The 25,943-nt window shown below is 43.5% G+C and overlaps 1 protein-coding gene across 6 annotated transcripts in view; it reads right to left on the minus strand.

The window, feature by feature from the left end:
• Positions 1-5,264: 5,264 nt before the first annotated feature.
• The window catches only part of C1GALT1 (core 1 synthase, glycoprotein-N-acetylgalactosamine 3-beta-galactosyltransferase 1), a 35,637-nt gene continuing 14,958 nt past the window's right edge, over positions 5,265-25,943 (minus strand). For all 6 annotated transcript variants that reach the window (XM_033931042.1, XM_033931043.1, XM_033931040.1 and 3 more), the window contains 2 exons: positions 20,604-21,271; positions 5,265-5,590 (listed from right to left, as the gene is read on the minus strand). In XM_033931042.1, coding sequence (XP_033786933.1) covers positions 5,387-5,590; positions 20,604-21,271 — 872 coding nt within the window. In that variant the 3' untranslated portion in view covers positions 5,265-5,386. The remainder of the gene's footprint in view (positions 5,591-20,603; positions 21,272-25,943) is intronic.

Raw genomic sequence — 25,943 nt, forward strand, 5'->3', positions numbered from 1 at the left:
TTGGATAAGGTTACTCCTTGTGTTGAGAGAACCATTTCTGGTGGGGTCCTGAGGGATTGTCTTAATGAGGATTTGTTGAGGAAGCGTAAACTGCTAAATAAAAAGGAGAGGGAGTGGCAGAAGAACAGGGTGGCAGAAGTGCGAGGTGAATATGAGTATGCTGTTGACATTTTAAAAGACATGTTGACGCGCAAAAAGGACTACTGAGAAAAACTAGCGGGAGCATGGAATTGGCCACAAGCATTATTCACAGTCACTAAACAGTTGACGAGTAACGTTAAGGAACGCCCTGAGATCCCTTTTGGCAGAGGAGTTTGTGTGATATTTTTGAGTCCAAGTTGAATGTGATTACTGCTGCATTGCCATTACCAATCATGGATCAAGGTACTCAAGAGGCTTTAATGCGGGACTGGGATTGTTTTCTGGAGGTGAAAAATGAAGATGTTAAGCGCATTTTATGTACATATAGGCCGACAGTGTCATCTGGGGACCTTTGTTCGCCCTTTGTGCTCCAGAAATTGAAAAAGCAGATTAATCCAGTAATTACACAGATGATGAATGTCATGTTTACTGAGGGTGTTATACCAGAATTATTGAAAAGGCCAACAGTTAAACTACTTAAGGATAAACAGGTGGGAGTGGGGGAAATTAAGAATTTTCGGTCGGTTGCTGCACTGCCCCAATTAGCAAAAAAGGCGGAGAAACTAGTATACGTGAGATTGGAAAAACATTTACATTAGAACAACTTAATGGATGACCATCAGTATGCGTTAAAGTAGTACCACAGCACTTGGATAGTTCTGGCCTCTTTGTTAGATGAACTCAGGTTACGTTTTGACCAAGGGAAAGCATATATAATGGTTTGTCCTGACATATCTGCAGCATTTGATACCTTGGATTTTACTGTCTGGTGGAATAACTGCGGTTGTGATGCAGTAGTTTAGATAGTTTTTGTAAGACTGGATAGAAGAAGCCTTAGTAAATGGGACAAGATCACCATTACATAAAGTAACCACTGGAGTTCCGCAGGGGTCAACCCTTTCTGCCGCTCTTTTTAATTTGTATCTTGGTCCGCTTTGTACGTTATGTATGTTGAATGTGTTGCATTGTCTCTATGCAGACGATATACAATTTTTCTTTCCGGTAGGAGAGTTGCTTGATGCATCGATTTGGTTTTTTGAATTAAACCATGACTACATAAAAGAGTGGCTGGATGCAAATAGGTTATGGCTGAATGTTGACAAGACTAGTGTAATGTTTCTTGTCAAAGGATGTTAGACCAGGCCTAGTACCATCAGTGAAATTGTTAGATTCTGTAATTGAGTTTGCCTCGGAAATATGGTATCTGGGAGTTACTATAGACTCGCAGCTAACCTTTAAACAGCATGCATCTGTAGTTAAGAAGACATATTTCAAACTATGGGTGTTGTGTAATCTGTATTCATATCTTTCCTGGAATGATTAATAACATTCTCCAGATGGTTGTGATGTCTAGCCTTGATTATTGCAACATTGTGTTAGGCGTTCCCGCTACTGTGTTGCATGCTTTGCAGGTAGTACAAAATTCCATCATTAGGATACTATTCAGACTAACAAGAGGTGCACATGTATCTGATTATTACATTAAGTTATACTGGCTTAAGTTGGCTTTTAGAGTCAGATACAAATTGTTGCTGTTGGTCTATTTAGGCCTACGTGGGTTGGCCCCCAAATACTTAATAGATTGCCTTTCATACTGTACTGCGCTCCATGGTGTGACCTCATCTGGAGTACTGCATTCAATTCTGGTCTCCTTTTCTCAAGAAAGATATAGCGGTGCTAGAAAAGGTTCAAAGAAGAGCGCCCAAGATGATAAAGGGGATGGAATGCCTCTCGTATGAGGAAAACCTAAAATGGTTAGGGCTCTTCAGCTTGGAAAAGAGGCAGCAGAGGTCTACATAATCCTGAGTGGAGTAAAACGGGTACAAATGGATCGATTTTTCACTCCGCCAAAAATTAGAAAGACTAGGGGACACTGAATGAAGTTATAGGGAAATACTTTTAAAACCAATGGGAGGACATTTTTTTTCACTCGGAATAATTAAGCCCTGGAACGCGTTGCCAGAGGTTGTGGTAAGAGCGGATAGCATAGCTGGTTTTAAAAAAGGTTTGGACAAATTCTTGGAGGAAAAGTCCATAGTCTGTTTATTGAGAAAGACATGGGGGAAGCCACTGCTTGCCCTGGATCGGTAGCATGGAATGTTGCTACTCATTGGGTTTTGGCCAGGTACTAGTGACTTGGAATGGCCACCGTGAGAATGGGCTACTGGGCTTGATGGACCATTAAGGCTACCCCAATAAGGCTATTCTTACATTCTTATAGAAACATAGAATATGACGGCAGAAAAGGGCCGTCAGCCCAACAAGTCTGCTCACTCGAAGAACCTTATGTTTCCCAGTTGCGTTCCTCAGGGCTCTGAATCTGTCCCATCAAGAAAGGAGATCAGAATTCAAGCGATGAAGGCAGGAGTATTTTCCTGTGTTGGTACTGAGGCATGGAACAAGTTTTTACAGTATATATAACAACAAGGGGATCTAACAAAATTTTAAAAACTGTTAAAATGTCATCTTTTTAACCTTCCTCCGGATTGATTTCATCCTGGCATGACATGAGACAAGTATGCAGAGACTTCCCAAAACCTTCTAAGATGGGGTGCCACACTGTAAAAACCTTCCTACTGTATGATGGCAGAACTTAAATACCTAGAGCCTCTAAGGAGGCAGAAAAAGCTTGTGTCTTCTCTAGCTGTGGTCCTCAGACTTGGCTCCTTTCAATCTGCATAACAGAGATATCAGCCTGCTGCCTCAAACTACAGTACTTCTCTTAATTGCTTTATTGGCACAAACCTCCTTTCAAACCACTGACCCACAGTATGGTATCATTACTAATTACCCAGAAATGTACAATTTGTGTTCCTGCTTAGAGGTAGAAAGTTGATTAAAAAACTAATTGTAACTATGTTGAGATTCATTATTTGTTTCAGATTTAAAAAAATTTTTTTTTTTTAAATAGATTTTTTTTAAGGAAGTTTTTTTTTGGCGTGATTTGCAAAACTGAGAATATCTTTCATGTTAATTTCAAATGTCATTATATATTGTGCCATACATGATCAGCCCAATTCTTAAAATATTCTACTTTGCTTAATTGCACACGTAGGTTCTCATCAGCAAACAGACCCATAAATACTGACCTTACCTGCACAAATTGGATTTGAATCCACAAGCTAAGTTGAAGCTTACATTTTAAATGCAAATAAAAAATCTAAGTGGTTTTACACAAACCAATTCACTTCAAAGTTCCGTGTTCCAGTTACATAAAAATACATAGAAATATTCTATTTTCTAGTATTTACACTTAGGTATGATCCATGAAGGTCTATACACAAACAAAAAATGCAGAGAAAATTCTGGTTGCTTAGTGTATTTTAAATATTTTTTCAAATTGATCAAATATTGTTTTTCTTTTGGATAGCTTAGACACTGCTTAATTATAGGGCTTCTTTTACGAAGCTGCGTTAGCGGTTTAACACGCGTAACAGCGCGTGCTAATTTGCCGGCCATGCTAGCCGCTACCGCCTCCTCTTGAGCAGGTGGCAGTTTTTCAGCTAGCGCGGGGGTTATGCACCATTTCTACAATAAGTAGCTTCAAAAATGATCCACTGAAGAAAGGAATGGTGGAAATTTACTTTGTTGTTGCTACTGCAATTTGTGGGCCTGTATTTTAGTTTGCTCTTGCATTTTTTTCCCCCTCTTTAGGTGCCAGATGCTAAGTTAACCACTCCAGTGACCTGGCTCCCAGAATTTTACAAGTCTGAAAGGGTTATTTGGTTATTATGTCCTAACAATCAATAAGATATGACTTACGCTGTATTCAGTCCTATGTATTATACAACAACAACAATACACTCCAAATTTGCCAAAATTCCTATTGTAGAAAAAACACAAAAAGGCAACCTAGTCACATCAAGGTTTGTGTGGGGGACGCTCAAGACGCCAAAATTGGCTCGCAACTAACAAACCAAAATGGGGTGAATATAATATAGGGTGCTCTCAGTGTGAACCCTCAGTGATAGGAGCACAGCTCCGACACTTCACTTCTGGGTCAAGGCGGTAAGCCTCCACCCACACACCATCATTGAGCACCCTGAGTGTGCTGAAATTAAAGGGACCTAAGTCCACTAAATCAAACAATCAAAGTGAGTAAATCAAACTCAACACAAACAACCTGAGCGACCCCCAAACAAACCCTGCCAGCCAGACCCCCCGACTCACACAACAAAATCAAAAATCACCATGCAAAAATCAAATGAACACAATACTTATCTGAAACTATCTCACAAACTGATAAACGCAAAAAAACGCGCCAGGAGAAGAGGTTCGACCCCCGATGGAACACGAACAAAGAGGTCGGCTGGAGGGCGGCCCTCCAGCCCTCCAGCCGACCTCTTTGTTCGTGTTCCGTCGGGGGTCGAACCTCTTCTCCTGGTGCGTTTTTTTGCGTTTATCAGTTTGTGAGATAGTTTCAGATAAGTATTGTGTTCATTTGATTTTTGCATGGTGATTTTTGATTTTGTTGTGTGAGTCGGGGGGTCTGGCTGGCAGGGTTTGTTTGGGGGTCACTCAGGTTGTTTGTGTTGAGTTTGATTTACTCATTTTGATTGTTTGATTTAGTGGACTTAGGTCCCTTTAATTTCAGCACACACAGGGTGCTCAATGATGGTGTGTGGGTGGAGGCTTACCGCCTTGACCCAGAAGTGAAGTGTCGGAGCTGTGCTCCTATCACTGAGGGTTCACACTGAGAGCACCCTATATTATATTCACCCCATTTTGGTTTGTTAGTTGCGAGCCAATTTTGGCATCTTGAGCGTCCCCCACACAAACCTTGATGTGACTAGGTTGCCTTTTTGTGTTTTTTCTATGTATTATACATACAGGCCACTAAGGCTACAGGCATTATTTTGTTTGGAGCAAATTCAAGATAAAATTCAAACTTTACCAACCTTAGTTTTGCCAACTAGACCAATCTGACAGGTATTGGAACTGGGCATGCTTATGTCAGAAAATTATGTACTGCAATTTTGAAGATAGGAATGAACACAAAATATGTTTCAGTTTACCTTTTTGGGGAAAGAGAGACTTTCATCATCACATGAAATACCACTGTTTTTTCATTCATATCACAACTCAACAGAATAAAATTAAATGTGCAGATAAGGGAAAGGAAAAACATTTAAAATCAGCATTTTATACTTTAAAAAGCAAAATTGGAACAAAATATTTCTTCATTTTAAACTATCTTTTCAGGGCAAGATTAAATTTTTCATAACGTTCAGCTAAAGGAAGAGTTTCAAGCAATAGGTTCTGAATTTTTATCTGCTGGTGCAGCAGCATCGTTCTCTTTTTGTTGGCCCACATTCTCCAAGTAATCTGGGTTGTATCTATATCTATATCCATACGGGCGAAGATGATAAACCAAATACTCTAGTTCATACATTAGTGAAGAATCAACATAGTGGAAAGAGATTGTCATATCTGAACAGCATTCTGGACCCTAAAAAGAAGAAGATAAAAGCACAACAATGTTAAGAACCAGATTACATGTTTTGAAATTTTTCTATGCAAAAGTTAAGGCTTTCTATGATTCTGGCTTAAATCAGTGGTTTAGAGTTTAAATGTAGGGCTAATAAGTATAGTGAACACTAACCAACCATACTTCAATTAGTGCTGAATGCTAATCTTTACTGCCAAACAAAATTAAGTCTTTATTCAGCTGCACATTTAGGGCCTTTTTTACAAAGCGGCAACAGCCCCGAAGCCCATTAAATCTCTATGGGCTTCGGGGTTGTTACCGCGCTGCAACCGCTAGCGCGGCTTTGTAAAACAGGCCCTTAAAATCCTCATTTCTTGTATGTAAGAAAAATCTCTCCTTTCCTACATTTAGATCCTTGCAATATAAATATGAACAACTAACCTACTATACTGTGAATTTAACTTGAATGAGGAGATATACAGTATACAAATGTACACTACAGAATGTTCAAAAGCTTAGGGACCTTTCATTAGGTTTACCTTATCACTCAAGTGTACTTAACACTGGTATTCACATTTTTACAAGCAAACATATTCAGAATGCTTACAAAAATAATTTTGGGGGTGAAGAGAAGGATTGGGTGAACTATTGTTTCTCATTTGTGGTTTCTGAAGATAGCAAGATAGATCAGGAACATAATTGAGCCTCATCGCCATAGGTCATCAGATCAGATTAGAGCTCTGAACTAAGTGCATGGCCTTTCCCTGCTCACAGGGCTGAAAGCATTTTAGTTACAGAGCTCAAGAAGAATGTAACCCGGGGCGACGGGGAGGGACTGTGGGCCAAATGCTATGAATGGCATTTACACTAAGGACACCTAGCGATGCCTAACTATAATCCATGCACAATCCAATTTTTTAAAAATTAGCTTAAATGGTGTTGTAATTTATCACAGCATTGAAGTTAATTGAAATACATTTTTTAAAATTAATTAATTAAGAGTTCCACATGGAACTCAGAGCAACGTACCCTCCAGGCACCTTCCGATGCCTATTGTCACCTACCTGAAAAGTAAGCATGGCTAGAGGCAGAAAATAGGAGTGGTAGACTTGGCAGCTGCTAGTGTAGCTTTGTAGAAGAGGGGGTTAGACATCGCTAGATGTCTGTTAGGCACCAGTAAAATAGGCCATGTAAAACATGGTCTATTTATTTTTAAAATTTTTAGACCACATAATCCTAAGCGGTTTTCCATACAAAAACATACATAATATTTCATCAAACAATACAATGCACATATTATTTCTTATAGCATTTATAATCTAAAAATATAATCAACATAAATTCAAACTAAAAATCCCATCATGCCACACAGGAACATAACACTCTAAAAAAGTACAAGAGTACAAAACCATCAAAGTTCTCTTCAATATGTACCAACACTGAGTCATTCTTCAATGTTATTTCCTAAAAAAGCGTCAACAAATAATTGTGTTTTCAGCATTTTTTTAAAATTGCAAGCGATCGATAAAAATCCTCAGGATTCCAGGGAGGGAATTCCAGAGCTTCACCCCAGCTTTGGAAAGCATTGATGCTCTTGATCTTACATATCGAACAGTGTTCCTTTACAGAAATCAGTCTAATACCTCCTTCAGATCTTAATTTTCTACCGGGCTGATATACCTTCCAGAGAGTACGGAAACCTAAAGGAACTAAGGTCTAATATACTGGTACCTACCTATAAGCACCTAAGTCCACTAAGGCGCTGCTAGGCACGATCTATAAGTGGCGTCTAGCAGTTGATTAACAAACACATGAAGCAGAATAGCACAGTTACTTACCGTAACAGGTGTTATCCAGGGACAGCAGGCAGATATTCTTGACTGATGGGTGACGGCACTGACGGAGCCCCGGTACGGACAATTTTAGAGTGATTGCACTCTAAGAACTTTGAAAGTTCTAGTAGGCCGCACCGCGCACGCGCGAGTGCCTTCCCGCCCGACAGAGGCGCGCGGTCCCCAGTTAGGATAAGCCAGCTAAGAAGCCAACCCGGGGAGGTGGGAGGGACGCAAGAATATCTGCCTGCTGTCCCTGGATAACACCTGTTACGGTAAGTAACTGTGCTTTATCCCAGGACAAGCAGGCAGCATATTCTTGACTGATGGGTGACCTCCAAGCTAACAAAAAGAGGGATGGAGGGAAGGTTGGCCATTAGGAAAATAAATTTTGTAAAACAGATTGGCCGAAGTGTCCATCCCGTCTGGAGAATGCATCCAGACAATAATGTAATGTAAAAGTGTGAACTGAGGACCAAGTAGCAGCCTTGCAGATTTCCTCAATGGAAGTAGATCGGAGGAAAGCTACAGATGCTGCCATAGCTCTAACTTTGTGGCCCGTGACAGAACCTTCCAGTGTCAGGCCCGACTGAGCATAACAGAAAGAAACGCAAGCAGCAAGCCAATTGGAGAGAGTGCGTTTAGATACAGGATGACCCAACTTGTTAGGATCAAAGGACAAAAATAGTTGAGGAGATGATCTGTGGGGCTTAGTACGTTCAAGATAGTAAGCCAGAGCACGTTTACAGTCCAAGGTATGCAAAGCCTGTTCACCTGGATGAGAATGAGGCTTTGGAAAAAAATACAGGTAGGACTATGGACTGGTTAAGATGAAAGTCAGACACAACCTTAGGAAGAAATTTGGGGTGTGTACGGAGAACCACCTTATCATGGTGAAAAACAGTGAAAGGTGGATCGGCCACTAGTGCATGCAGTTCACTGACCCTCCTGGCAGAAGTGAGAGCTATAAGGAAGACCACTTTCCAGGTAAGAAATTTGAAATGCGCTGTGGCCAAAGGTTCAAAAGGAGGCTTCATTAAAGCGGAAAGAACCACATTGAGATCCCAGACCACAGGAGGAGGCTTGAGAGGTGGTTTCACATTGAAAAGGCCCCTCATGAACCGAGAAACCAAAGGATGAGCCGAGAGGGGTTTTCCATGAATTGGCTCATGAAAGGCAGCAATGGCACTAAGGTGAACTCTGATAGAAGTAGATTTAAGACCAGAGTCAGACAAGGAAAGAAGATAGTCCAACACCAGTCCCACTGCTAGAGACATGGGATCATGGTGATGTAAGAGGCACCAGGAAGAAAACCGAGACCACTTCTGTTGATAACATTGGAGCGTGGCCGGTTTCCTGGAAGCATCAATGATAGAGCGGACAGGCTGAGAAAGGAGTGAGTGAGCCGAAGTCAGCCTGAGAGATACCAAGCTGTCAGGTGCAGAGACTGTAGGTTGGGATGCAGTAGGGTCTGCTGATGCTGAGAAAGCAGAGAAGGAAACAGTGGAAGAGGTATGGGTTCCCTGGAACTGAGTTGAAGTAGAAGGGAGAACCAATGTTGCCTGGGCCACCGTGGAGCGATGAGAATCATGGTGGCTTGTTCCCTCTTGAGCTTGAACAGTGTTCACAGCATGAGCGGTAGAGGGGGAAAAGCATATAGGAAGAGACTGGTCCAATCCAGGAGAAATGCATCGGGCGCCAGACGGTGAGGAGAGTAGAGTCTGGAGCAAAACAGGGGCAGCTGATGGTTGTGGGGAGCTGCAAAAAGGTCATGGACACCGTACCGGGTGACTGTGCAGCAGTACGGGTGTCAGAGAACGGCACCGGCTCCGAAGTCGAGTAAGCAGTGCGTCGAAGAGACTTCGGTTCCGCCGAGAGAACAGGCATAGAAACAGATTTTTGCGGTGCCGACAACGTCGATGCCGACAAAACAGGCTGTTCGACGATCGGCACCGAATGCTCAGTAGGTACCGACACTGGAAGGCTCGGAGTCAGCAGAGCCGGGAGCAAGTGTTGTAACTGCTCCTTAAGCTGGACCTGAAGGATGGATGCTATTCTCTCATCCAGAGACGGTCCCGATGGCACCGGTACCGCTTTTTTCTTGCTCGGTACCTGCGGTGCAGCTCGACGCTCAGGCGAAGTCGATGCCGATGAAGAGGCAGTGACTTCAATAGGAGCGGAGCGTTTGCGAGGCCGGCGCGCAGTCTGCAGGACTTGGCTCACTGCTTGTTCGACTGGCGGGCTAAGGACAGTAGGGGATGGCTTCTTAGCCGGCTTACCTACAGGGTGCGACACCGAGGATGGATCTTGCGGTGTCGAAGTCACCCGTGCCGATTTGGAGGAAGATGACGGTGTCGATGCCGGGGGAACTTCCATGGTGGCACCGAAAAGAATTTGCTGTTGAATTTGGCGATTCTTTAGAGTTCTCTTTTGGAGAGAACTGCAGCGGGTGCACGTTTCTGCCCTATGGTCCGGACCCAGACACTGAAGGCACCACTTGTGCGGGTCGGAAAGGGAAATAGGACGTGCACACCGCTGACACTTCTTAAAACCCGGTGAAGGGGGCATGAAGGGAAAAACGGCCGTAGCAAAATCGAAGCCCGAGGCTTCGATGGTGCCAACAGGCCCCGCCGGGGCTGACCGGAAAAAAGTAAAAAAAAAATGGACTTTTTTTTTTTTTAAAATAAAAGAAAGAAACGATAAGGTGAATAAATCACGACAAGAAAATAACGCGCGAGCGGGAAGGCGAGAAAAATTTGAAAAAATTTTCCAACAGCAGTTGGAACACGCGTCTTCTTAGCTCCGCGGAAACTAAGAAACTGGGGACCGCGCGCCTCTGTCGGGCGGGAAGGCACTCGCGCGTGCGCGGTGCGGCCTACTAGAACTTTCAAAGATCTTAGAGTGCAATCACTCTAAAATTGTCCGTACCGGGACTCCGTCGGTGCCGTCAAGAATATGCTGCCTGCTTGTCCTGGGATAACAATAATGTAGGTACAATTAGGTACAGTTTATAGAAACTAGACCTGTGTGCTTGTTTTGTCCTACTTTTCCTGTCAAACAGAATTAAGTAAGGCATACAAAGTGGTTAGTTCTTAAGATCAGAAATTCTCATCTCTCTAAGAACTGTTGCCCATTGTTTGGTGAGAAGACTGACTGACATATGTGAGAAATAGGTTGGCCAACACAACTTTATTTATTTATTCAATTTTCTTCTATACCATTCTCCCAGGGGAGCGCAGAACAGTTTACATGCATTTATTCAGGTACTCAAGCAGTTTTCCCTCTCTGTCGGGGCGGGCTCACAATCTATCTAACGTACCTGGGGCAATGGAGGGATTAAGTGACTTGCCCAAGGTCACAAGGAGCAGCGTGGGTTTGAACCCACAATCCCAGGGTGCTGAGGCTGTAGCTTTAACCACTGCGCCACACTCTCCCCTTGACCAAATACACCGTCTACAACTATGGCCTGAACCAAAAAATAAAGTGAAATAGAAGTATGAAGTAAGGGCCAAGTCACTACTTGACATGGTATCCAGTTGAAGTGGCTCTAATTTGATAAGGTTTCAGGTTACTGTTTAGAGATGTTCTAGTTGTTTGCTGAATATGGGATACTAGCTAATTTACCAAAGTCTGCTTGGTTGCTAGAATGCCAACTGTTATTGTCAAAGGAGACTTTGGCTATACACACTTTGTGAAGGATTCAGTTGTTTTTTTTTTTTTTGGGGGGGGGGGGTTTGAGGTATTGAGCAAGAGCCCATTTGGCGGGGCTTACCCATTACTCTTTGTCTTTTTAAAAAAAAATTTATCCTCTTAATGTCTTCTCACTCTGCTCCCAACAGGCTCTCCGAGAAGACCACAAATTTGCTCCGGTAGCCTCCCCTTCAAAAACATCTCCTTTTTGAGTGTGCTCAAGGAGCAGATCCTATTCCTTTATGCGCTCTTTCATGCAGCTCCTTCCTGCGCTCTTATTTTCAAGTCCTTCTAAAACCACCTTCTACAATTCTATTGGTAAGACTATACTCTTTTTTCTAAATAGTCTTTTACTCTTATTTCTTCGCTAATTGGTCCCTCTATTACCCCTCCCCTTATTCATTCTTCTCCTCACCTAACTGCTTAATCAATTCTATTGCCTCAATTCCTGTTTTCTGGGGCCATCGACCCCTCCCTCCTTTGAGTCCTCACAGGCAATTGGCCCAGGTGTCTTACAGCCATTCCTCTAATCCCACACCATACAACATATACAAAACCTTTACACCACTATACCAAACCAAAAATAGGCCTCTCAAACATTTGCTCTGTTAAAACCAAATACCATCATAACCTATACATTCTCTGCTTAATTGAGATATGGCTAACCCAAGGCGAGGAGGCTTATATTAATCAAGCCTGCCCAAACAACTATAAATCAAAACTTCAATGCTGTCCAAATAAAAAAGGAGAAGGCCTAGCCGTGATTTATCATTCTTCTATCCCCTTTAAAATTGACCTTTCTCCATCATACAACTTCCACCAGTTGAAATTCTCCAATTCTCTATTACAAACTCCCAACCTCTTAATTTCATTCTTACTTACCTTTCCCCTCCCCCTTGTCACCAAACCTTCCTTAACTGCTCTCATGTCTGCAATCATGAACTTCTGCATTTCCCATCCAAACCCTATTATCTTTGGGGATTTTAATATACATTTCGATCAGCCAAACCACTCAAACACATCAGAACTCTTAACCCTAACCTCAGATATCTCCCTGACTCCACTGCTCATCTCCTACTCACTCTGCAGGACACACCATTGACATGATACTCGGTCCAACAGCTATCAGCCATATCTTTCAAAATCCTCAAACCTACTCTCTCCCTTGGTTGGACCATGTTCTATTCAGTCTTCAACTAAACCTTCCTACTCCCCCATCCACCACCTCACAGAGCACTTATACTTGCAGAGACATCAATAAAATTACATTTTCCGCTATACAAAATTCTTTTAACTTGAATCTACAAGATTTCACTAATCTTACAATGGAAGAACAATGATCACGGGAAAAACTCAAAACAATCTTTCATGGACCTACTTGTCCCTCTCCCAGGAAAAAAAACATCCCAATTACAACCTAAAAAGAAATCATGGTTCACTGAAAATCTTGCCCTCCTCCACCGACAACTCCGCTCCATTGAACATAAATGACAGCAATCTTGGTCCAACAATTCCCTTCGTCATTACAAATAAATTGCTACTCAATACAAAACTTCAATACAACAAGCCAAAAAAAAAAGACTACTTTTCAAAATACATAACCACAGCTCACTCTTCCGCACTCTTTAGTATAGTATGATCCCTATTCCCATACTCAAACAAGAAACCTCCCCCTTTACTTATACAACCATCAGCTTCAGAACTCGCTAACTTCTTTGACCAGAAAATAAGAGATATCAGACTGAATCTAGGACAATCCATACCCTTACAGTCTCTAGCTTCTTCAGACCAGACAGATTTTATACCCTTCAGCACTCTTTCTAATCTTAAACCTCCTTCCTTACCAGACCTAATCAAAGTCTTCCAATCAATCAACACTTCTAATAACCCAAAAGAGAGCATCTCACCTTCAACTCTAAAAAAATTTTTTCCCTATTTTCAGCCCATTCATTTGGGAAATGATAACAAAAGTCTTACTTCTAATCTTGTCCCAACAGCTTGGAAATCAGCTCTAGTTTTCCCAAAACTAAAAAACTCCAATCTAGATGAAACACAGCCAGCAAACTTTCATCCTATCGCCAACCTTCCTCTTATCACTAAACTCACGGAAAAAGTAGTACTGAATCAGCTTACCAATTTCCTTGACAAAAGCAATGCCCTTCACCCATACCAAACCAATTTCTGCTCCAACTATGCCACAGAATTATTCCTACTTTGTCTTACCTCTACTATACACTATTTCCATGACCATCAAAAATCCGTCCTTCTTATCTTTCTAGACTTGTCAGCTGCTTTCGACACTGTCGATCATCACCTCCTCATTGATCGCCTTAAGAACTTATTTATTTTTAGACAATCACACACAGAAATAAATGGGCCTAAGAAGGTGGAGTTGAATTCTAATCCCAAATAAATGCTAGAGAACTGTCTGGCTAAACTATCAAGTCAGGTGTCCTGTATCAAACCAATGTTATGTGAATTTGTGGATTGAAGACCATATTGCAGCTCTGCATGTTTCCTCTATGAAGGTTGATCTCAAGTGGGCTATCAACACATCCAAGGCTCTAATATTATCAGCTATGACATTACCCTGGGCATAACTGAAGGAAATGCACTCTCAAACTGGCCAGCAGACTGCACTGGCTATGGCAGCAACTATCTGGTTTGGCTCAAAACAAAGCTAGGTGTACTTTCTACAGACTGTAGTCCACTCTAACTAGAAGGCCAAGGCTCTTGCACTCCAAAGCATGTACTGTGCTTATATATCTATACTCTTGAATATAAGTCGATCCGAATATAAGTTGAGACTCCCAATTTTCCACCCCAAAAAGGAGGAAAAATGGTTGACTTGAATATAAGACGGGGGCTTAATATTAAAGTGCCATGCCCTGCCAGGATCTGCACCCAGATGTCCTCCCCTGACAGGCTCTGCACTCAGCCCACCTCCCTGCTAGGTTCTGCACCCAGCCCCCTTCTCTCCCTACCCTGCAAGGCTCTGTACCCAGCCCCCTTCCCTCCATGCCCTCCCAGGCTCTGCAGCCAACCCCCTTCCCTCACAGGCTCTGCAGCCAGCCCCCCTCACTACTTGCCAGACTCTGCACTGCACCCTGTCCCCCATCCCTGCTAGGCTCTGCACCTGTTTCAGCTCCTCTTTCACCTCTGGTGGTCTAGTGGTAGGCCGGGACAGGAGAGATCCCTCCCGTCTCCCATCCCGGCTGATACAAATAATTTTTTTTACCCCCCTCCTCCGTGCCCTCTCCCTCCGCATACTTTTTTCTGTTACCCCCATGTACCTTTTCAGTTATCCCTTTTGGTCCAGCAGTGTATGGGCAGGACCACGCTCCTGCCCTGCATACCTCCTTCGGGGCTTGGGGCTCACGGCGCAAAGGAGCAAGCTTCTGGAGCTTCCGCATGGCCCTGCGCCGCTAGCTGAATGACTGCCGCCAGGTCCCACAATCTCGTGAGAACTGGTGGCAGCTATTCAAATAGCGGTGCAGGGCCATGCGGGAGCTCCAGAAGCTCGCTCCTCCGTGCCTGTGCGCTGTGAGCCCAGAGCCAGGAAAGAGGTGTGCAGGGCAGAAGCATGGTCCTGCCCATTCACTGCTGGACCACCAGGGATAACTGAAAATATAGGAAGGGAGAGGGGGTTCAAAAAAATTATTTGTATCGGCTGGGACGGGAGACAGGAGGGATCTCTCTTGCCCTGGCCTATCAGAGGCCTGCATCAAGTTGGGAAGGGGAGGGGGGTGGGGGGTCGGGTGATGACTCGAATGTAGGACGAGACCCCCATTTTTTTTGCCTCCAAATCTCTTCCTATATATACTTGAATATATATACTTGAATATAGGATGAGATTTGGGGGCCAAAATTGGGGGTCTCGCAGGACCATGCTCCTACCCTGCACACCTCCTATATATGGGTTTTGGGAGAAAAAATAAAACCAGTAGAAAGACTGATTGTAAGATGGAACTCTTTGACATCTTGACATTATCTTAGGAAAGAACTTAGGAGCATACACTGTTGAAACACCATGTAAGGTGGATCAACTACTAGGAAAGGTGATGGGATTTCATATATTGCCTTTTCATAGTTACAGTCAAAATGGTTTACATATTATATACACAGGAACTTATTTTGTACCTGGAGCAATGGAGGGTTTTAGTGACTTGTCTGGAGTCACCGGGAGAAGCAACCTTGGTTCCCTCAGTTCTCAGGCCATTATACTAACCATTAGGCCAGACCCCAAAGCTCACTGGCTCTCTAGACCAGGGATGTCAAATGTCAGTCCTCAAGGGCCGCAATCCAGTTGGGTTTTCAGGATTTCCCCAATGAATATGCATGAGATCTATTATCATACAATGAAAGGAGAGCATGCAAATAGATCTCATGCATATTCAATGGGGAAATCCTAAACACCTGACTGGATTGCGACCCTCGAGGACTGAGATTTGACATCCCTGCTCTAGAATGAAGCAACTGCCATGTCGGGTATTTCAGGTGGCAGGCATCCAGTGGCTCAAAAGGAGCTGTAGTCAACTAAGTTAAAACAACACTGAGGTCCCAAAACACTGCAAGATGTTATAAACTTCAAAAGAAGCAAGTCACTCATAATGCAAACAACTAAAAGCTGGGCACAGAAGGGTTAACCTTTGACTTGGTGCTAAGTGCCAACTGCACTAAGGAGAACCTTAAAAGAGTTGATCTTTAAGACCTAAATTGGATGTAGGAGGTAATCGAGCAGTTTTTGTATGAGAGAGGAAAAAGGAACTAAGTCATTGCCTTTACACTAGGCAGCAAACCTCTTCCATTTAAAACTGTAAGACTTCCTAGTGGAAGCTCTTCTGCAAGGCAACAGAACATGAGACACATTATTCTCTCAACATCCAATCCATGACAGTCAGGGACTGAAGGTCAGGATGCTGTAGATCCTGGGTAATCAGCGCTGGAAAACATTTCAGTATCCCAGATTCCCTAGAGAAGAACTGCAGAATAAAGGGATAATATGCTCTTTCTCACTTCCACATTCTGACTGCTTCTTGACACAGGATGTACAAATCTGTCCCTTCCTGCCTATCAATATAGGAAGTTGCAACCTGGTTGTCTGTCTGGACTAGAATGATAACTAATCTCTGAAAGCCCTCAATGTGTTTGATTGCTTTTAGCTCAAGAACAGGACTGCCCAATTTCGGTCCTTGAGATTTACAGGCAGGCCAGGTTTTCAGGATATCCACAATGAATATGCATGAGAGAGATTTGCCTGCACTGCCTTCTTGGTATGCAAATCTCTCTCATGCATGTTCATTGTGCATATCCTGAAAACCTGGCCTGTCTGTAGATCTCGAGGACCGGAATTGTGCAGCCCTGCTCTAGAAGTTTATCTGATAAAGCTTTTCCTGAGCTGAATACATACCTCAAGTGTGGAAGCCATCTACATGAGCTCCTCATCTCAGGCTGGATGCATCCTTCATGAGGACTTTCTGAATTTGAAGAATTTGGAAAGGGTTTCCTTCTACTAGACTGGATATCATCATCCATCAGGACTACAAGTCCCAGAGTGGAGCTGTGACTGATGTGATATCCTGAGGTTTTCTCCTGGCTTGCAACCACTGGATGGATAGGGTCCATTAAACTTGTCTAAAATTGGGGTGTGCCATGGGAGTAACGAACTGTGGAGGCCATGTGGCACAGCATTCTCAACCTTTGACCAGCTGATACCTATCGACTTGTAAAATGAGCAAAGATTCACTGCTGTGGAAGAAATGCAGATGCTAAAGTCGTGTTTAGCAGGGCTCTTATGAATTCCGTGATTTGTGGAGCTGTGAATTGAGATAGTTTATAATGAACCCTAGCAGCTCTAGCACATGAAAGGTCATGCACACTGATTCTTTTCTACCTTCCTTTGTTCTTGACCAGTTAGTTGTTAAAATAGGGGAACTTTAATAGTTACAGCATCTCAATGCAGACTGCTGCCTGGACATTTTTGTAAATACTCTTGAGGCTGTTGCAAGGCCAAAAGACAATACATAGTACAGTGGAACCTTGTTTTGTGAGCATAAAATTCGTTCCAGAAGCATGCTCGTAAACCAAAGTGCTCGTATATCAAAGCGAGTTTTCCCATAGAAAGTAAGGGAAACTCGCATGATTTGTTCCACATTACATTAGAGATTTCTATTCCGCCATTACCTTGCGGTTCAAGGTGGATTACAAAAGAGTTATAAAGGTGGGTTACAAAAAAGATCATTGGTCATTTCTAGTAAAGGTAAAGTGTAGATCAAGTAGTATCGGTGAGTCGGGAAGAAAATGGGAAGAGGAAGGTTTTTGTGGTGTTAAGACTTTTTCAGGGATTTCTTGAAGAGTATAGTCTTTATTTCTTTTCTGATCATCTTGTAGTCTGGGGTTGTTATCATTAGATTGGAGATTAGGTTATCTAATTTTGCTGCTTGAGTGGCCAGAAGGCTATCGTATAGTTTTTTTCCGTTTAACTTCTTTGATTGGAAGGTGAGTGAATGGGGGGGGGGTGTTTTTCTATGTCTGGTTGAGGTAGATTGGATGAGGCGGTTGTTCAGGTAGATTGGGATGTTTCTGTTTATAGTTTTAAATAGTATGCAGTAGAACTTAAATAGTATTCTTTCCTGAATTGGAAGCCAGTGGGAGTTGAGGTATGCCTCTGTAATGTGGTCGTGTTTCCTCAATGAGTAAACAAGTCTCGGAGCTGTATTTTGAATTGTTTGTAATTGTTTAATCATTGTTGCAGGGCAGGGGAGACAGAGGATGTTGCAATAGTCTAGTAGACCTAGGATTAGAGATTTTACTATGAGCTGGAATCGTGTTCTTTCGAATAATTTTCAGACTTGTCTTAGGTTTCTCATAACTGTAAAGGATTTCTGTATTGTTTTATTTATTTGTGGCTCCATGGTGCAGCATCTGTCTATCGTCATTCCTAGATTGAGTTGATTTCTAGGTTGATTATAGTAGGGACTTTGTTATTCTCGAGGAGGATGAATTTTGTTTTGTCTGGGTTAAGTTTCAGTTTGTGATCTTCCATCCAAGTCGCTACTGTTTTTAGTGTTCAATGTGGGCTTTATTTGATCAAACAGTATGAGAATGGTAATGTTGTCTGCATAGCTATAGGAGGTTAAGCCTAGTTTGTCCAGGTACGCACTGAGGGAAGCAGTATAGAGGTTGAAGAGAGTCGGGGATAGAGGGGATCCTTGTGGTACGCCGCAGGGATTAGACCAAGGTTCCGATTTTTCTTTGTCTGATTTTACTCTATATGTTCTGGATTTTAGGAAACCTTCAAACCATGAGTATACTTTATCTGAGATACCTATTGTGTCCAAAATTTGCAGTAGGATGCTATGGTCTACCAGGTAAAATGCTGTGGTCAGGTCCAGTTGTATGAGCGATATTTTTTTACCTGTGTGAGGTGTTGTCTGGCTATGTCAATAAGGGCGCCTAGTAGAGTCTCTGTGCTGAAGTTGGTTCTGAAGCAAGATTGCGTGGTGTGAAGTATGTTATGGTCATCTAGATAGTTGGTGAGGAGTTTGGCTACTAGTCCTTCTGTTAGTTTGACATATAGAGGTATTGAAGCAATGGGTCTGTAATTGGATAGTTGGTCTGTTGGTCCTTTTGGGTCTTTTTGGATCGGGGTGATAATGATTTTGCTGAGGTTGGTTGGGAAAAGCCGTCTGTGAGCATGGTTTGTATCCACTCTAGGAGTAGAGTACGGAATTTTGTGCTGGATGTTATTAGGAGATATGATGGGCAGTGTTTGAGGTCATAGGATGTGTGGTTGTACTTTTTGTAGAGTTTGTTGAGTTCGGCCCATTGTATATTGGGGAATTGGGACCAAGTTCTATCTGTAGCAGTTGATTCTTTTTCTGTAGGGTGTATTGTGAGTTCAGTTAGGTGGGTTGGGGTGCAATTTAGGGTAGTTCTGGTCTTTGTAATTTTATTCTTGAAGTGTTCTGCTAGGAGGGTTGTGGGGTGGGGGGTATTGCCGGTAGTCAGGTAGATTTTGGTGTCAGTTACTTGTTAACATAAAAATCTTACACATCAGTACAGAGCTTCAGGTTACCATTTACAGTGGTACCTTGGTTTATGAGTGCACTGTTTTGCAAGACGAGCAAAACATTTGCAAAATCGGTGCCTCTGAAACCGAGCATGGCTCGATTTACGAGCCCCCCCCCCCCCCCGCGATCCGGCACCCCCCCAACGCGATCGGGCATCCCCCTGCCTCGAATCGGCACCCTCCGACGCAATTGGGCACCCTCCTGCCACTATCCGACCCACCCCCCGCCACGATTGGTCACCCCCCGCCACGATCCGACATCCCCCCCGACACAATTGGGCACCCCCCCGCCGTTTCTTACCCTCATCTGTGCACTCTTGAAGATCGGCCTCCTCGACTGCTGGGCCATGAGCATCTGCGCATGCTCAAGGCCTGAGAGTTCACGTTCACGTTCTTACTCTCCTTTAAAATTAAACTTTTCCATCAACCACTATTCCTTGACAAACTACTAATTCCACAATGTTCCCCTCGTACTTTAAGATCCTCTGACCAAAAACTCCTCTTTATTCCCTCTTTAAAAGAATTCTATTACACCCGAAAAACCAATTTCGCAGTAACTGCACCTACACTATGGAATTCTCTTCCACAACATTTACGGGACGAACAAAATTTAAATAAATTCAAGACCGGCTTAAAGACTTTCTTATTTCAAGATGCCTTCGGTTGAATCTAAATCTCTCTCCTTCTTCTCTTTAATCTCTCTCTTTTTTGTTTCCCACTCTCCCTCTTTCTGACTATTACAGAGAATAAGTATATGCTCCAACAATGTTACCCTAATCCTCACGTTCTAGCCCCTCCCCATTTTCTCCTTCTTTACTAAATTATGTAACTTCTCCCTTCCTCCCATTATCTCCCTCACTCTCCAGTTTGTCTAGTCTACGACATATATGTTCACATTATTTTATAACATTTTTAGCCTTTACAAAACACTGTTAACCGGCCAGACATTTGCTTGATGGTCGGGATATTAAAAAACTAATAAACTTGGAAACTTGGGATGCCCGATCGCGTCGGGGGGGGGGGGGGGTGTGCCGGATCGCGGGGGGGGGGGGGCTGATCGCAGGGGGGCCTTCGAGGGGAGCAATGCCGGTTCTCGGGGGGGGGGGGGGGGAACGTATCAAAGCAAGTTTCCATTATTTCCTATGGGGAAACTCACTTTGATAAACGAGCATTTTGGATTACGAGCATGCTCCTGGAACGGATTATACTCGTAATCCAAAGTACCGTACTACTGTATTTGGAAATAACCCCAACTTAAAGTTGATTTAGCAACTCTTGTATTATCCTCACCCCAATAATGTTAACCTACCTGATGTTCTGAAACAAAATAGATTAACTTTTGAAAATAATTCAGTCAGTATGAAACAAGCATCTTCTGCTTTATGTAGTACAGATCCAAATCAGAAACATTTTAAGCATGCTAATATGTTTGTAAACTTACTTCAACAGGAGGGTAATAGTTGTAATTCCAGTACCAAAATGTTCTTGGCAGATAGCCTTTGATTAAATGGTGTTCAGGAACAAAGGGATGGAACGTCTCTTTACCACCCGTGTCTCTGGAATCTCCTGCTTCCACATTAATAATCTCCATGCATTTTCCCAGGCTAAGATCTTCCACAGATGAACTATGACTGCATTTTTCAGTTTTGAAAGCATTAACAAATTTCTTCAAAGCGTTTTTACTTAGTACATATCCAGCACCTCCGCTCATATAGCCCTGCTTTACATAAGGCTTGAACCGTCTCCCAAAATAAATCGGATGCTCGGGGTTGTGTTTTGAGAGAAGCCATCTTAGATTTTCTAGTACAACATAGGTATCGTCATCTGCTTTCATAAACCAGTCAGCATCATCTAAATGATGGTCATGCACATACTGGAAGGCTTTAATAGTTTTCCAGTATAGCTGATCTCTGCCTTCTTCGGTTTCTAGACCCACAGCAGGAAAGTCTTTGTCAGCTTTAGAGCTCATGAACAGGATTTTATTGCAGTGCTTGGCCCAAGTAGCTTTGACATGCTTAGCCTTTACCTCCAGATTCTGAGGACCAGTCATCACCCAGCAAAGAATTCGGACTTTCTGATAAAGCTCTTCAGCCATTTTTTTATTCTCATCTATTTGGAATAAAACAAAAATTTAAGTATGAACTGTGTTCATAATTTGCTGATTTACCCTCTTTCTTTCAACAAAATAAATTAAAAAACAAACAAACCTTGCCCTAAAATGGAATTAACCTGGTTATCAGAAATCTCTCCCTCTCATATTATATACATATATATAATAAACTAAATGTGTAGGCCTAAGTGTGTCTGGTTGACAGGGGACCCCTGATTGCTGCTGAAAATGTGTACCTTGCAAAGAATATGACCTCTGCAAAGCAAAGGGAACTTGAAACAGAAGCAGGAGGCAGGCTAAAAGACAGCAGACAGACCAGCCATGGGCTGAGGAGAATGGGAAGTAAGGCGATGGCCAAACTGCAGTAAAGAGGATGCCAGATCGGGGGAGGAAACAAAAATGTGGAGCTGCAGCAGAAGATAGATGCTGGAGATGCAGCAGAAACAGTGCTAAAGAGAAGACGAGGCATACCTTGTAACAGAGGGAACCAGCACTCTGATAGGTGAACCGAGAATTAGAGAATGATACGTGGAAAAAAATCTGTCCCCATCATCACCCCATCCCCGCCGTCCCCTTCACCCTTCCCTCTCGCCACCTCACTGCCCTTTGGCACCCCTCACGCTGTCCTTGCATCTCCCTCCCTCCCCCTTACCTTTGCGGCGTGTTTTAAGATTTGAGTAGCTTGTTGAAAGCCGACGGAGTGTTCATGCAGTCATGTGCGTGTGTGGGCAGAAGTTTCTCTTCTGATGCAACTGGAAGTTGCGTCAGAGAAGCTTCTGCCCACACACGCACGCGACTGCGTGTACGCTCCGGCGGCTTTCAACAAGTCTCAAACCTTAAAACGAACCGCAAAGGTAAGGGGGAGGGAGGGAGATAGATTTGGGTAGGTAGGAAGGAGGGAGGGGGCAGCATGCAATTGGTGACTGCGTGCGTTCCCTCTCTTAACTGCGGGGACAAGGCCATTCACCGCTCCACGGGACGGTGGATGGCCTTGTTCCGATACCTGTGGTGAGCACCTTTCCCCCTTCACCGTTTTGGCAGGTTACCTGCAGCTACTCACGGCTAGTCACGGGTAACATCCACCATGTCATTCTCTACCGAGAATCATTAGGGGGCACGGTGAAAGTATGTTACAACGAAGCAGGAATGGGACTATTGGCATCACTGCCTTAACATTTAAACAAGTGTCAACTAGTTCTGAAAACAATTTCCAACTCCTCTGGTTAGTGTTCAGTCTCTAGGATTCACTGCATGCCATGTGTAAACATTACAGAAGTAATTATTTGTACCTATTAGAGAATGACATGGGGAAAAATTTGTCCCTGTCTCCACGACTATTGTCCCTGCAGCATCCATAAAAGCCTAAGTTCCCAAGCTTAAAAGCACTATATGGCTCTGTGGCTTTCACAGCCCTAGGCCAATCCATGAAGCAGAGTCCTGATACCAGGTACCAAATCTAGATCCTCTGCACAGCACTTGCTACCAAATCACCAAGTCAGCCTACCAAAATATGCATGTGTGTGCATAAGAACATAAGCAGTGCCTCCGCCGGGTCAGACCACAGGTCCATCCTGCCCAGCAGTCCGCTCCCGCGGCGGCCCAAACAGGTCACGACCTGTCAGAATCATCAGAAGGGGCTCCCTTGCCACCTTGGCTTCCTATTTAAGTCCTGCCTTCCTATCGAAGCCCTAGCCCTCCGGTCTTTCACATGCACGACCTGGTTGGTTTTTACTCATTACCTGGTTAACTTTCTATACTTGTGTTACATCCCAGCTCCTCCTTCAGTATCCCATGATCCCTTTATCCCTCAGGAATCCGTCCAATCCCTGTTTGAATCCCTGGACCGTACTCTGCCTGATCACTTCCTCCGGTAATGCATTCCAAGTGTCCACGACCCTCTGGGTGAAAAAAAACTTCCTTGCGTTTGTTTTGAACCTATCTCCCTTCAATTTCTCAGAATGCCCCCTCGTATTAGCTGCCCCCTTCAGTCTGAAGAATCTGTCCCTATCCACCCTCTCTATGCCCCTCATGATCTTGAAGGTTTCTATCATATCTCCCCTGAGCCTCCTTTTCTCCAGAGAGAAGAGCCCCAGCCTATCCAGCCTCTCGGCGTATGGGCAGTGTTCCAGCCCTCTTACCATTCTCGTTGCTCTCCTTTGGACTCTTTCAAGTACCGCCATGTCCTTCTTGAGGTGCGGCGACCAATACTGAACGCAGTATTCCAGATGTGGGCGCACCATCGCTCGATACAGTGGCATGATGACTTCCTGTGTTCTGGTTGTTATGCCCTTCTTTATGATGCCCAGCATCCTGTTGGCTTTTTTCGAGGCTGCCGCGCACTGTGCAGATGGCTTCAGTGATGCATCCACCAGCACACCCAAGTCTCTCTTGAGTCTGCTGTCTCCCAACAATACCCCCCCCAATTTGTAGCTGAACAACGGGTTCTTTTTCCCTATATGCATGACCTTGCATTTGTCCACGTTGAAGCGCATTTGCCATTTGTTTGCCCAGTCTTCCAGCTTGTCCAGGTCCCTTTAAAACCCTCCTCATCCACCATGACTGTGTAGTCCTCTGAAGTTTCTGTCAAGCTGAAGAATTTGCATCTGCTTTGATGGCACAGAAAGTGGAGCTTGATGAGCGGGTAGCCAGAGGCCGTTCTTCTCGTCGCTCGTCACCTGGTGATCCAGGAGCTGTAGCGCCATGGCCAGCCCTGGGCCGGCTCCACAGTCCGCCAAACTGTGCTCACTGCCCTGCTTCTGCTCCAGAGCGGCCAAACTAGTCGCCCATCAAGCCCAACACAGAAGCCAAACCCCAAACCTCTAGGCTCTCTCTCTATCCCTGCTGGAGTCTTGAAGTGGTGTGCGGCTGCTGGAAAGTCCTCCTCTCATGCAACTGGAAACAGGAAGTTGCATCAGAGGAGGACTTTCTGGTAGCCGCACGCAAATTCAAGGCTCTGGCAGCTTGTTAAGATTTAAAATTAAAGTAAGCCAGGGAAGGGGAAGGGAAGGAGGGTGGGAGGGAGATGCCTGGACTGTGATTCGGAGGAAGGAGGCTGCTAGACCACGCAATCCTCAGTTAACTTCGGGGACAAGGCCAATCACCGCTCCACGGGGCGGTGAATGGCCTTCTCCCCATTCCTGCGGCGACCAATTTTTTTTTTGTCCCCGTTGCAGCGGTTTACTCACCGTGTCATTCTCTAGTACCTACCCAATGACAGGCAGCACACATTACATTCTTTAACTGTGATTAATTTAAGAGACTTTTCTAAAACAAACACAGACAGGATTTATTGGCCAGTGTACTAAAGGGTGTTAAATGCCTGCAAGCTCTTTTTAAGGTAGTTCATGTGTTCATGACTGGAATTGCCATTCAACAAATCACTACCAACTGGAAGGATTGCAGTAGACTTAATTTCAATTTTTGGTGGAATTCACTGTGTCATATGTTTAAAATGGAAAGATCACTAGCTATACAAAATGGAAATTATAAGACTTTTATTAAAATCTGGGATCCATTGACATCTTTTTGTGATGAATAAACACCATTTTTTCTTACTTATTATTGAAATATACACCGTAAATTATTAGAGAGGGAAAGGGATTTTATTATATTGTTCATTTATATAATGTCGGGGAAATAGGGAGGGATATGGGTTTACATATACAATATTCAATATATTCTTTGGGTATATGTGTTTAATTGTTAATTGTTTTACATGGAGTAAAGATTATCAATATAGGGATGGGGAGGTATGTTATGTGTTTAATGTGTTTATTAATGATGAATGGGATGGATGGGGGAGGGGATACTCATATGTTTTTAGATAATAATTGTTAAGAATGTCTAGTGATTTATATGAATTTTATGTATGAATATTGGACACTTGGTGTAAGATTTTTAAATGAATAAAGATTTATAAAAAAAAAAAAAAGTACCGTATTTTCACGCATATAACGCGCATGCGTGTATAACAAGGGTCCAAAGCATGTCTGTAAAAAATTTTTTATATAGCACGCATATGCGTATACCTCGCATGCTGCTATAACCTCCTCCCACTCCCGCTTACTCTTCTGGCCTGCGCAGGCCTCCTCCCCCCCGTTCGCGTCACCCCCCTCCCCCGCGATCCTACAACCCCCCCAGCACCGCAAAACATCTCTTACCCGATTGGGCACCGGCACCAGCACCATGCACCGGTACCAGGACTTGCCAGTGCCAGTGCCCGAAGATCCTCCCTCGTTGTACTGGGCTGGGCTGTGCGGTGCAGGGAGATCCTCTTTCTTCCCTGTGCCGGGCTGGACTGGGCTTTGAGCATTTGCACATGAAGGCAGATAAAGGCCAAATGGCCCATTTAGTCTGCCCACCCGCAGTAACCATTATGTATTTCTCTCTCCGAGAGATCTCACGTGCCTATCCCAGATCCTTTTGAATTCAGACACAGTCTCCGTTCCCATCACCTCTTCTGGGAGACTGTTCTATGTATCTACCACCATTTCAGTAAAAAAGTATTTCCTTAGATTACTCCGGAGCCTATCACCTCTTAACTTCATCCTATGTCCTCTCATTGAAGAGTTTCCTTTCAAATGAAAGACTCGACTCATGCACAATTACATTACATAGGTATTTAAATGTCTCTCAAGAAAAATAATATAATAACAAAAAATCCAATCTCCA

This window comes from Geotrypetes seraphini, chromosome 2 (assembly GCF_902459505.1).
Source record: "Geotrypetes seraphini chromosome 2, aGeoSer1.1, whole genome shotgun sequence".
Lineage (NCBI taxonomy): Eukaryota > Metazoa > Chordata > Amphibia > Gymnophiona > Dermophiidae > Geotrypetes > Geotrypetes seraphini.